The 13858-nt window shown below is 46.2% G+C and overlaps 3 protein-coding genes across 10 annotated transcripts in view; 2 read left to right on the forward strand and 1 right to left on the reverse strand.

Annotated features, from left to right (window-relative positions):
* The window catches only part of caska (calcium/calmodulin-dependent serine protein kinase a), a 211098-nt gene that overhangs the window by 72615 nt on the left and 124625 nt on the right, over window positions 1–13858 (reverse strand). The gene's annotated exons all lie outside the window — the stretch shown is intronic.
* gpr34b (G protein-coupled receptor 34b) lies at window positions 2546–5555 on the forward strand. The gene is made up of 2 exons (XM_085766233.1): window positions 2546–3081; window positions 4967–5555. The coding sequence occupies exons 1-2, from the start codon at window positions 2579–2581 to the stop codon at window positions 5553–5555; spliced, it is 1092 nt and encodes a 363-aa protein (XP_085622359.1). The 5' UTR covers window positions 2546–2578.
* LOC146965552 (putative G protein-coupled receptor 82) lies at window positions 10290–11364 on the forward strand. Its single transcript, XM_085766234.1, has 2 exons — window positions 10290–11176; window positions 11266–11364. The coding sequence occupies exons 1-2, from the start codon at window positions 10307–10309 to the stop codon at window positions 11362–11364; spliced, it is 969 nt and encodes a 322-aa protein (XP_085622360.1). The 5' UTR covers window positions 10290–10306.

Here is a 13858-nt window from a genome sequence, read left to right on the forward strand (position 1 = left end):
TTATTGTCATAAAGGAACAAAGAAACCAGAAATATTCACATTTAAGAAGCTGAAATCAGAGAATCTGGACTTTTTAAACGACTCAAACCGATTATAAGATTATCAAAATAGTTGACGATTAATTTAATAATCGATTATTGTTCGATGAATCGATTAATTGTTGCAGCTCTACTTTTTTTTTGGTAACGTCTCAGCCCAGGTTCCCAGCGAGTCAAGCCAATACTAAAACGTGACGTCAGCTGACAGACACGTCAACCGAGTGTCGTCACTGGAAGAGTCATGACAAGACGTGCAACACAAGAATCAAACCCACTATTTTTTAAAAACACACCAGCAGCAGACAGTGACCACTGATCTGTACTGAGACTGTTGTTGTTCTTTCACATGAGTTAAATGTGTAGAAAACACACTGTGGTCGGTGGACGAGGTGCAGACGAGTGCGACTGGAGCTGAGGAGAGGATCTGAAACTAATATACACTAATATATAGAGAAGACAAAATGAATATAATCAACCTAGGGTTAGGGTTAGGGTTAGGGTTAGAGAGAGCGAGACGGTGCTGTTTTTCCTTCATCGTTCTCATTGTCAAAGTGAAACACTCTGTGGCTTCCTGACCTGATAGTTTCACATTGAAACGCCATGTGCATCTGATAAATTAATGAACTATTTTCTATGTATTGTATGGAGGCACTGTGTATGAATGTTACAGTATGTGTCCTGTATGGTGTAATTTTTGCTGCCGGTTTTTCAGGGTTATTCCTACTTTGTCCACATCAGTGAGCGCCTCCTTTCAGTTGCATGCTTGCACCGCCAAATTGCAATTTGAGTGCAGGTTAATGATGATGACGATGAGCCTTATTTGGGTTTCTGCAGGTTTCACCAACTCAAATTTAAGACTTTTTAAGACCTTTTAAAGACCTTTATGGATGAAATTTAAAACCTATATCATGACAAACAAAAAACGTACAAAACAAATGCAGAACCACAAGATTACTTGCAAAGTAAAATGGCTGCAGGATATAAGTTGCGCATTGGGCTCGTTTGGAGTTAATGAAGCACAATGAAGTGTCACGGCTTGAACATTCCGACATCACACCATTTAGACATCCCACCACTCCGACATCCCACCATTTAGACATCCCACCACTCCTACATCCCACCATTTAGACATCTCACCATTTCGACATCCCACCATTTAGACATCTCACCATTCCGACATCCCACCATTCCAACATCCCACCATTTAGACATCTCACCATTTCGACATCCCACCACTCCGACATCCCACCATTTAGACATCCCACCACTCCGACATCCCACCACTCAGACATCCAACCACTCAGACATCCCACCACTCCGACATCCCACCACTCCGACATCCCACCACTCAGACATCCAACCACTCAGACATCCCACCACTCCGACATCCCACCACTCCAACATCCCACCATTTAGACATCACACCACTCCGACATCCCACCACTCCGACATCACACCATTTAGACATCCCACCACTCCGACATCACACCATTCCGACATCCCACCACTCAGACATCCCACCATTTAGACATCCCACCACTCCAACATCCCACCATTTAGACATCCCACCACTCCAACATCCCACCATTTAGACATCCCACCACTCCGACATCCCACCACTCCGACATCACACCATTTAGACATCCCACCACTCCGACATCACACCATTCCGACATCCCACCACTCAGACATCCCACCATTTAGACATCCCACCACTCAGACATCCCATCACTCCGACATCCCACCACTCCGACATCACACCACTCCGACATCCCACCACTCAGACATCCCATCACTCCGACATCCCACCATTTAGACATCCCACCACTCCGACATCCCACCATTTAGACATCCCACCACTCCGACATCCCACCATTTAGACATCCCACCACTCCGACATCCCACCATTTAGACATCCCACCATTTAGACATCCCACCACTCCGACATCCCACCACTCCGACATCCCACCATTTAGACATCCCACCATTCCAACATCCCACCATTTAGACATCCCACCATTCCGACATACTGCTATTCCAACATGTGAAGGAATTGTCGGAAAGGCAGGATGTTTAAAAAAAAAAAGAAAAAAATACAGTCATTCCGACCATAGGAGGCAAAAATTGTCGGAATGATGGGACGTTTGATAGAAAATTAAGTGTTGCCATTTAGACAATTAGAGGCCTATGTCGCACTGGTAGGACGTCGGAAAGGCGGTTGCCCCCCCAATAGCACTGACTTCAACAAATTTAAGACTTAACGCCTAAAAGTTTGATTTTCAAATTTTAGACTTTTTAATGCTTTTTAAGACCTGACGGAAAAACCCTGATGATCAATGAGACGTTGTAATGACGACTGAGCGTCTTCTGTTTGATCAGATTGGAGATGGATCAGTTTTCTGGGTTTAATGAAACTGAAGTTTGGTTCTTTGTTTCTGTTTCCAGGCCTGAGGACCACAGACTCCACCATGGCGGCCCACACCTCCTCCCCCTTCCCCTCTCCCTTCACGTCCTTCCTTCAGCCTTCAGCGACCAGCGAGATGAACGGGACGTTGACCGCTGACTCCGGGTGTAAGGTGGATCACGGCGTGCTGCACATCCCGTTCGCGGTGCTCTACTCCGTGATCTTCGTCCTGGGCTTGGCCGGGAACCTGGTGGCTCTGTGGGTGTTCTTCTGCGTCCACTCCAAGAAGAACTCGGTGCGCGTGTTCCTCATCAACGTGGCGTTCGCCGACCTGCTGCTGGTGGCCTGTCTGCCCTTCAGGATCCTCTACCACAGCCTGGAGGACGTGTGGCCGCTGCGGCCCGTCACGTGCAAGCTGGTGGGGACGCTCTTCTACATGAACATGTACATCAGCATCACGCTGCTCGGCCTCATCAGCGTTGACCGCTACCTGAAGATGCACCGCGGCTCCGGGGCGCAGCGCCGCCTCCGCTCCACCAGGGGGAGCCACGGCCTCTGCGCCGTCGTCTGGATCGGGGCGTTTACTCTCACCGTGCCGTTTCTCATGCCAAACAGCGACGACCCAGCAAGCACCACCAAGTGAGTGACCCTGAACGCCTCATCTACTGAGTCTTAGTGCGCCAGTTAAAGGGATAGTTCACCCAAAATTCAAATTGCACTTGCAAAATTCAATTATTATCTCCTCCCCCTCATGTGGACTAAGGGCTGGGAGAAGTTTCAGAGTCCTCCGTGGCTTCTCTGAGTTACAGGGGGTCTCGGCGTAGCAGTGCATGTCCATATAACGGTTGCAAATGGATACCAACTGTCTTCGTAACAAAAAGACACACCAAAAAACATCCAAATACCTCCATGCTGCTTGTATGTAATGTCCGTCTTGTATTGAAGCCCCGAAATGCGAAATTGTCCCGAAAAAAAGTTGAATACGTCTATTTTTCAAGCTTGTTTTGTAGTGGAAGCTTCTCGAAGCTCCTCTCCCTGGTTTGTCAAATTTGGACGAACTGGGAAGAGGACGGACCCTGGTTCGTCCAAAGTTATTGGATGGATGGTGGGTCCAGGTGGTGAGGGGGCGTGGCTTTGGGTGACTGCTTTTTTGTGACATCACAAAGTGACAGGAAGTCCTGACGGCTGGTCTTAAGGCTCAGTTTCTGAATACAGGCTGTGTGCATTTCTCTGTGGACTGAGGCTTTGATACTTTCACAGTATTAATATAGAACCTAGAGCTGCTTTATAATCACACTACACATGGACATCTACCTTTATACTGTATGGAGCTTTAAAGGGATATTCTGGCATAGGTTTAACCCATGGTCCAACGCACCGTGACACCGAGTTAGACCCCCCCTCGAGAGATGAAGTCTGCTAACCGCTAGCTTCTCTAATTGTAGCAACTTTAGCAATGACCGCACCATAACAAACAGCGCAGTATACGGATCCACTATCCACCAATCAAAAAGCCACTTAGAGCCACAAATAAAACTCAGAACAGCACCAAACAGCATCAACAGTACAAACAGGGTCCCAGCACATAACACGAGGCATCAAACATCTGTTAGCTTTGCCTGGTTTCTATTGAAACGAGACGAAAACAACTCACCCACTTCTCCTCCAGTTATACGCTATGCAGCAACTTTCCGTGTCCAGCATAGAGTCCAGGCACTGACAACACACGTCCGAGGCCGACTGGCAGCACAATCATCTGGTTTCAGCGGCCACCGACAGACATTGACCACCAGACTGACCACTGACCAACTTTTATAAACTGATAGGCAAGATACATAGGAACTTTGGCTGCATTATATGGAGTAATACACACACATTCATCCTTGAGCTGCGGGACTCTACTTCACTCAGTAATCGCCTCCACGCCAGCTGACTACCTGTAACCATGGCTGTAACAAGCAGACATCACAGATAGGATATGGGGGAATCAAGTGGTCAGTCTGGTGGTCACTGCCTGTCGGTGGCCGCTGAAACCAGATGTTTGTGCTGCCAGTCGGCCTCGGACGTGTGTTGTCAGTGCCTGGACTCTGTGCTGGACACGGAAAGTTGCTGCATAGCGTATAACTGGAGCAGAGTGGGTGAGTTGTTTTCGTCTCGTTTCAATAGAAACCAGGCTAAGCTAACAGATGTTTGATGCCTCGTATTATAGGTACTTTACTTTGGGACCCTGTTTCTACTGTTGATGACGTTTGGTGCTGTTCTGAGCATTATTTGTGGCTATAAGTGGCTTTTTGATCAGTTGCGCGTGGATCCGTATACTGCGCTGTTTGTTATGGTGCGGCCATTACTAAAGTTGCTACAACTAGAGAAGCTAGCAGTTAGCAGACTTCATCTCTCGAGGGGGGGTCTAGCTCGGTGTTACGGTGCGTTGGACCATGGCTTAAACTTACGCTGGAATATCCCTTTAACACAAACATCTACCTTTATACTGTATGGAGCTTTAACAGAAACGTTGTGTTTGCAGGTGTTTCCAGTATAAGGAGCTCCATAATGCCAAGTGGAAGGCCTACATCAACATCTTCCTGGTGGTGCTCTTCTGGCTCGTCTTCATCTCTCTGGTCGTCTCTTATGGGAGAATCGCCCTCAGGCTCCTGAGGACGTCTCGGGAGAAACCGGACCTGCCCAACACGGCCCGCTACACCCGCACGGCCAAGAAGTCCTTCTTCGTCCTCTTCCTCTTCACCCTCTGCTTCGCGCCCTACCACGTGGTGCGGATCTTCTACATCGCGACTCAGATCACGGCGACGATGGAGTGCTACTGGAGGAACGTGGCGGACCGGGCCAACGAGACGGCGCTGCTGCTGTCGGCCCTCAACAGCTGCCTGGACCCGGTGATGTACTTCCTGCTGTCGTCCTCGGTGAGGAAGGAGGTGCTGCGTCTGATGAGCGGCATGCTGTGCGTGCGACGAGACGTGGCGGCGAGCAGCGGGAGCAGCTCGACGGCCGAGGGCGACGGCCGGACGGGCAGAAGCAACAGAGGACACAGCAACACGACCGTCATAGTCGGAGGAAAACTGAAGGAGGAGGAGGAGCAGACGATCTGCGAGGACTAGGGGTGGGCAAAAATATCGATATGGCAATATATCGCGATACGATATCGATATTCAATATTTAAATATCGATTTTTTATTTTTTTTATTTTTTTATTTTAATAATTTTTTTTGGCTTTTGGTTTTTGATGCCTTTATTGATAGTATAGTTGAGAGAGACAGAGAGAGGGGGGATTGAGGACTGTAGCCTCTACATGGGGCGCCTGCTTAACCTCCTGCTCCACTCGACGCCCCCCAATATCGATATTTTTTCAAATAATAAATCATGTTTCAGACGTAAATCCAGTACGACTTCCGCACCTCTGCTCCGCGAGGTGTCACTGTACCGCTACCTCAGACAGTGTGTTGTACATGCAAATATGTTGTTGTAACTTGCACTTGTATAAAATGGCATGGATAATTTGAATTACATTGTTTTGACTCAGTTTGTCCCATAAATTATCACTATCATCTGATGTACATACAACTCGGATTTTAAGATGCATAATGCCTTTTACATTTTTCAGTGAACTATGTAGAATATCGTAGAATATCGCAATATATCACAATATATCGCAATATTTGGGTATCGCAATATCGTATCATATCGTGACTCAAGTATCGTGATGCGTATCGTATCGTGAGGTCCTTGGCAATACCCACCCCTAGTGAGGACAGTCTGAGGCAGTGAGATGCCATGATGGGAGACAAACTGCAGCAGCTTCGTGTCTTCATGGAGCGATTCAGCGAACCGTTTATAAAACTAAAGGTCGTGGAGGTTTGATTTCATCAGCCGTCACATGAACAGTTTCCACTAGACTTCTGTTGAGTCATTTGAGTCGTGAGCTTTGCCTCGTTTATTGTGTCATGAACCATTTCTAAAGGAGCGTGGAGCGGCTGGTCACAGACACAGGATGCTGATGTTGGTGATGTTTAACCCTTAAAGGGATAGTCCCATTGCCATAATCCCTATATTCATAGCAGTAGGTTCGTTACCTTTATTTGTCGGTGCAAGCTATTTTTAGAACGGTGGAGCAGAGCCGCGAGCTGCTCAGAGCTATACGCTACGGACGCTCTGGTGGACAAGTTGTGACCTGCACATTCACCACGCTATGAGATAATAACACAACGTTACCAGACAGAGTTGTTTTAGAGGGAAATACAGAGACTGCTTGCTGAAAAACTGCCCCCAACGGGAACGTGCATCAGTGGTTTTGCATGAATTTCCCTCTAAAACAACTCTGTCTGGTAACGGTTTGATGAGGGAAACCAAGAAATCCCATGAGCCTCCGTAGCGTAGCTCTGAGCAGCTCACGGCTCTGCTCCGCCGTTCTAGAAATAGCTTGCACCGACAATTAAAGGTAACGAACCTACTGCTATGACTATAGGGATTATGGCAATGGGCCAATTTGCCAAAATGTTGAACTATCCCTTTAAACGCTCTGAGCCTACTTTTATACTTCTGACTTTGCCTTTATCACATAAAAAAGTGTTTAACCCATGCTTGTTTTTTTGTTTTTTTCAGCACAACTTCATCTGTATGATCTGATAATTATTTTTCCACTTTCACCTACCTCATTAACATAAAAATACACGGAAATCATCAAATCCGAATTGAAAAAATATACTCCCCCTCCCGATCCCTGGTAAATTCATGCCGTATAGTATCAGCTGATTGGACCGCTTTTAACCGTTTTGTAAAATGACGAATATATGGAAAGAAATGCAACATACAGTACTATCAAATTAAAACTATCATATCTCCAGTTTGATGTAGTACCTAGTTTCTTTTTTACGGTGCTTTGAAGACGTCATGTGATCCACAGGGTTAAGAGTTTAAAAAAAATCTTCATATTCTTTATATGTAAAACAAAAACAAACAAAACAACTTTCACTTCAACTTGTTACTGTTCAAACTCTGACCTGCACCAACAGTGGAAAAATAAACCTGTCACTCTCTCTAGTGGCGGATTATAGAATGACAACTACACACACACACACACACACACACACACAGTCATGATCCTGCAGGGTCATGCACTTGAGTCTATCATCTTGTGTTTTTAAAATATATCCACAACGCAAATTAATTCGGAGAACACAGACAAGATGAAAGGAACGTGCCGACATGGAAACAGCTGTAGTTTCAGATTAACAGACTGTGCTGACATCACACAGCGGTGTCTCTCAGACTGTGACCTGTGATAGAAGCTCGTTGCCATGAGATTCACACGGCTTCACACAGCGCTCTCTAATACTAAACAGGATGCTATGTTTATTAGCAGCTACTGTAGCCAGCCAGCCAGGCAGAAGGCTAAACAACCGGATTGAGGGATCAGCGACTCACTTCAGCTGCTGTTACTGGCCAACTATCTTGCAAAGCAGACTACAGTATGTAGACTGTATTTCTCAAATGCAATTTAGTAGTATTTAATTTTCACACGTTTTTAAAAAGGGATTGATGCTCTGAATCTGTGGCCTGCATCTTCCTCCAGCATGCAACTTTTGAAAGAAACCAATACCACAGGGGAAGGAGGGGTGTGACTTTTGGAGGTGTGATCTACAGTAGGACATAATTAGAAGAGTATTGCAAGACTCAAATCCAGATATCAAAAATCAGCCTGAATGGGCACGACGCCCCAGTGAAGGGAAGGACGTAGGGCTGAACGATTAATCTTATTTGCATCGTCATCATGATGTCAACATGCACAATAAAGACATCACAAAAGGTGACCTGAAATGTGATAAGTAAGTTTTATTTAAATGTCTGTAAATACACCTCACACCTGTAACCTGAGTGTTGCATTGTTCGCCAACGATTCGTTCAAAGTAACAAATTGTTTGAGTGAACACACTAAATGTTCGCCAACGTGCTGCCAAGCACTGAACGATTCGGTGAACAGATTTTTTGAACGAATCTTTTCAATGAACTCATACTAGTGTTTCAGTAAACTGCTTTTCCCAACACTTGCAGGCCTAGAAGGAAGCAAAAAGAAAAAGGAGAAAACACAAACTTGAAATTCAAAGTAGCTGGTTCATTAAGAATCACAGATGTGTAGATGCATCACATCGCACAAGCAGCCTATTAATACACAAACACACAAGCACTCTACAGCAGCATCTCACCCATGCAAACCGTTGTTTCCTATTTTGGTGAGGCATGTTTCGTCTTCATGTCTGCTGTTTGCACAAACACAAACTCAAATAGTAAGTGCCGTCACCTCAAGGACTCAAGAGAAGCCTCAAGTTCAACATAAAGACGAACAAACAGCAGCTTTAACTTCATTCTCCATCTGAGGCAAGGCGGTGTCACGGTGCTGGACCATCAGTGGTACGTTCACAGACATTAACAGAAAATACAAATGTTACATTTTTGCTTTTTAAATTCTGTCTCATCTAATTTTGACTTTAAAAACTGAGTGGAACATTATGTGTGTTCCTATATTTGAGTTGTTACACTGTTACAGACAAAAAGGAAATTATTTGATCAACTTATTACCGACCTTTATCATATAAAAAAAATATCAAAATTAATGATAGTAATTTGAAAAAAACAAGGTCAAACTCAAGTCAAATTCAAGTTTCCAAGGAACCAAACAGGACCAAGGTCTTAATAATTCTGTTGGTTTAATATTGATCAGGAGAGAGAAACTATTATTTCTGTTAAAGAGAATCTGTACTGATGATTGAGCGCTGCAGAAACGTTTATATGTACGATGTTTGTGTTAAAGCTCCATACAGTATAAAGGTAGATGTTTGTGTTAAAGCTCCATACAGTATAAAGGTAGATGTTTGTGTTAAAGCTCCATACAGTATAAAGGTAGATGTTTGTGTTAAAGCTCCATACAGTATAAAGGTAGATGTCCATGTGTAGTGTGATTATAAAGCAGCTATAGGTTCTATATTAATACTGTGAAAGTATCAAAGCCTCAGTCCACAGAGAAATGCACACAGCCTGTATTCAGAAACTGAGCCTTAAAACCAGCCGTCAGGACTTCCTGTCACTTTGTGATGTCACAGGGCTCTGCTTTACCTCAATGCTTTTTTGTTTTTTGAAGTGTTTTTAAGTTAAAGGTAGAGTCTGGAATTTTGTTCGTTGCAGTTTGTAAACAAAACATTGAAACTGCGCCCCTCCTCTCGGACTCAGCTGTGTAGCCTCCGCTGTATTATGTTGTTATGCGGTTGTGGTGAACTGAGAAGCGGGTGTTAGCGGCGGATGCTAACCGCTACCGCTAGCCGAAGTTAGCATCGAGCTAGCTCACTATAACGGCCCTAATACTTGTTACCAGTGTCAGTGACGGTCGGGAATCGGTCCGCGGCTCCAGCGCTTCACTCAGACTGTATTTATTTTTTCTTTGCGGTCCTGACTGCTGCTGCTGAGAGAGAGAGACGTGCTAGCACTCGTTAGCATCAGAGACAGCTAGTGCAGCTAGCAGCCCTGAGCCTCCTACTCTGCTGCACGTAGCTTCACCTGAGCTCCGTCATTGGCTGGAGAGAAAACACAGACTCTCTCGCCATAGATATCTATGCTCTCTCGCGACTCTCTCGCTCTCCACCCAGAAACGTCCACGTGCACAACAAAACAGAGCAAAAGAGCAAAAGACCAAAAGACAGCAGACACAGCCCCCACCACACAGGACTAGAAGCCCAGAGGTGATGATTAAGACGGATTTCATTTGTGCAAGTCTAATGTTTATTTTTGGGCACAAAACTCCAGACCCAACCTTTAAAGTATAAATGTTTTATCAGAATAATCTGTTGTGATCCTGTAGCTCATGATTAATGACCTCAGTGACCTCTGTGTTCTTCCAGATCAGATGGATTACTCTCCGCACTCTCCTCCTCCAGTAAACTCTTCCTCTTCCTCCCTCCTCTGTCCCACTGCCGCCACGACCGTCTTCCTCCCGTCTGCGTACACCCTCCTCTTCCTCACCGCTCTCCCAGGCAACGTTCTGTCCTTGTGGGTGTTTGTGCGATGCATCTCCTCCACCTCCTCCATTCACGTCTACCTGTCCCACCTCAGCGTCTCCAACCTGCTGATGTCCCTCACCACGCCCTTCCTGGCCGCCTACTACGCCGGCGGCTCGGCGTGGCCCGTCAAGAGCGTCCTGTGTCAGCTGGTGGTGCACGGCATCACGCCGGTGCTGTACATCAACATCTACATCAGCCTGAAGATCCTCACCTGGGTGGCCCTGAGCCGCTTCGCCACCCTCATCCAGCGCACCCACGCCTCCAGGCCGAGCCTCTGCAAAACGCTGCTGCCCAGCGGCTTCTTCACCAGCCTGAAGAAGGCCTCGTTCGCCAAATGGGTGTGTGTCGTGATGTGGATGATGACGTTGGCCGGCTGTGTGCCTGTTGCGCTGTATTACTCAGTCCACGAAGCTATGAGTGATACGGAAACTGCAGACAGTGGTGGCGGTGGCGTGGCTGAGGAGAAGTGCTACAGCCCAGCGGTGGAGATCGGAGGAAGCCTGTCAGCAGGGCTGTGTTTTGTTGGTGTCACCATGTTCTTTGTCTTCTACCTGCTGGTGCTGCTCTCCTACATGACGGTGCTGAAGCACATCAGACGCTCTCGCCAAAGCACCACCGTCACCACTTCCCAGAGCCTTCTGGGTCGGGTGCTCCGCAACATCGTGGTCATCCAGGTGGATATGAATCTATTTTAACTTTAACATGTGGCTACAGTTAGGTCCAGTATTGGTTCAACATAAACACTCATATTTCACGACAACAGAGTGTTAGGGCCACACTTTCCCCCGTCTCCACCAAGCTGGTTCCAGTGCTAGTTCGGAGCCAGGGCCTGACCTACCACCAGTTCTTTGCTTTTCGATAGGGATTAGCAATGTCCGGCAATATTTGAAGAATGGTGGAATAGTTACTGGTGGTTCCAATAGTGCTTTTACTTGCAACGCCGATCCCCACAGCCTAAACCTCTTGGCTCTCAACAGGACCATCTTATTACATTTGTTTAACTGCTATATAATCAATTCAAGTGTAGTTGAAGCTTAGTAGCCGAGTTACAGGCCCTAGCTAACAACGGCCAACGTTGATCTAAGAATGAAAATGTCTCGCCATAAAAACTTAGTCACCCTTCGCTGCGATTACGATGGAGATGGGTAGCCACATGGAGCACAAAGGGTTCCAGTGACATCATCGGCCTTGTGAACGCCCTCACAAGAGGTTAAATACTTGGATCTCCACACCAGATAGTTGGACCAGTCCCAGCCTGGTCAGATGCTACATGAACTGATGAAGCCTCTTGGATGAGAGGTGAAACGTCTTCCTAGACAAATAACCAAGTCCAGTTGCCTTTGATTTAAATTTCTTTGGGGGTAGCCAGTAATAGTTGTATTTTCCAGGCCGTTCCCCCAGTTTCCACCTACTCTGTCTTTGCTCCGTTCCAACTCAGGTACCGTTTAGCTCCGTCTGACGTATCAAACCGCCGCCCACTGGATGCAACGTGTCTCCGATCCGTGCCTAGAGCCCAGAGCACCTGGAGACCAATCTATCATGACAGCCGTTTTTACTTTCAGCTTGTAAAAAACTATTGCGGTTTTCCACCTCCATGATGAATATTTTTTCCATCCATGACTTCCTGTTTAGCTTCAGGTTCTTCTGACTGATTGATGACTTGTTGCTTGTGCCAGCAGGTGAAATTAATGTTGACCAAGTGATGATTTACGATCGTAAAGTTTGTCCTTTGGGTTTTATTTTGAAACTTACCAGATGCTCTGTGCATTTTACTTCCTGTGTGGGGCAATCTAATCAATGTGGTTCAATGGGGAGCGTACCCATGTTCCCCGGTCGCAATACACACTGTTGCTGGTCGATGGACTCTCTCTACTTATCTGGACTCTATCTATCTGGCCTGTCTAGCCTCTACCTGGTCTTTTTTACTAAACTTAACCAACTCCTTTCTTCATTGCCTAAACCCAACCAATGGGACAATTACACTTCTCGCTCAAAGTCACAACTCGACTTCTCACTCAAAAATACCAAAAATTGCATGTTTCCCGGGTCCTTTTGGGAACATAGACAGCGGAGAACATAGGACCCTTTTGGGGAAAAGCGGAGACCCTTTTTTAGAAAAAGGGTCCTATGTTCCCTGGTCCCATACAAAGTGGGGAACATAGGGATGATCCCGTTCAATGCGTGATGGCTGCGTGATCCGGCAGTCTGCTGGGGCTATGACAGATTGGAGATACAGTACAGGTCAAATGTTTGGACACACTCAATGCATTTCCTTTATTTTCATGACTATTTACATTGTAGATTCTCACTGAAATTCCACTAATGAACCCTGACAAGGCACACCTGTGAAGTGAAAACCATTTTCAGGTCAGGTTCACCTCTTGAAGCTCATCAAGAGAATTAAATGCCAAGAGTGTGCAAAGCAGTAATCAGAGCAAAGGGTGGCTACTAAGAAACTAGAATTGGTGGGGGCAGAGATAGAGGAGGAGGAGGAAGAAGGAGAGGAAGAAGAAAAGAAGAAAAGACGTGTTTTCAGTTATTTCACACTTTTTTGTTAATTCCACATGTGTTCATTCATAGTTTTGGTGCCTTCAGTGAGAATAAAGGAAACACATTGAATGAGAAGGTGTGTCCAAACTTTTGGCCTGTACTGTACGTCAACTTTAGTCTTAAACCTTCAGGTCTTAGCTTGTGGCTCTGTCATACGTCATTACAACGTTTCTCCTCCTGCAGGTCGTTCTCTCCGTCTGTCTGCTGCCCTATCACGTCTTCAGACCCATCTTCCTAACTCTGGCTCTTCGCCACCATCAGATGACAGATCCAGCTGCTGCCAACATCAGCGGAGACTGTCATCCTCTCTCCACCCTCGTCGAGGTGACTCTTCTTCTACCTGACGGACTCTGACTGACTCAGGTAAAGACTCATGATGATGATGATGATGACTTTCTGTCTGTCTCGTCTTCCTGCAGCTGAAGAACGGCCTGTTCCTCCTGGCGGCTCTGAGAGGCTCCACCGACCCTGTGATGTACTTCCTGTTGGACAAGGCCTTCCGTCGACAAACCCTCGTCCTGTTCAAGTGCATCCGGAGCAGCTCAGGAGCGAAGGGAGGTTCTGGTCAGAAGGCGGGACAGACGGCGGACGGGAACACGGTGGTCACAGCGACCGTGGAGTCAAGCCGTGAAAGTGTTTTGTAGAGTCAATTCTCGCATTTTGAGGGTCGGAAGGCAAGACAAACACCCTAATATATGTTAAAGAGCCTCCAGAAAGTAGATATTTCCATAATATGTCCCCTTTAATTAACATTTTACTTTGTTAAGTTTGCAGATAAGTGATGTTTTAAAATCAAACTCTTTTCT

The sequence above is a fragment of the Trachurus japonicus genome, chromosome 21 (assembly GCF_045865225.1).
Source record: "Trachurus japonicus isolate A0001 chromosome 21, Traja_1.0".
In the NCBI taxonomy this organism is placed as follows: Eukaryota; Metazoa; Chordata; class Actinopteri; order Carangiformes; family Carangidae; genus Trachurus; species Trachurus japonicus.

What these genes read in the sequence shown, in the direction of transcription:
- gpr34b (XM_085766233.1), top strand. Translation starts at nt 2,579, where the DNA reads ATGAACGGGACGTTGACCGCTGACTCCGGGTGTAAGGTGGATCACGGC. An exon ending in GACCCAGCAAGCACCACCAA is followed by an intron (nt 3,082 to 4,966) that starts GTGAGTGACCCT and finishes TTGTGTTTGCAG; the next exon opens with GTGTTTCCAGTATAAGGAGC.
- LOC146965552 (XM_085766234.1), top strand. Translation starts at nt 10,307, where the DNA reads ATGATTAATGACCTCAGTGACCTCTGTGTTCTTCCAGATCAGATGGAT. An exon ending in GCAACATCGTGGTCATCCAG is followed by an intron (nt 11,177 to 11,265) that starts GTGGATATGAAT and finishes TCACGACAACAG; the next exon opens with AGTGTTAGGGCCACACTTTC.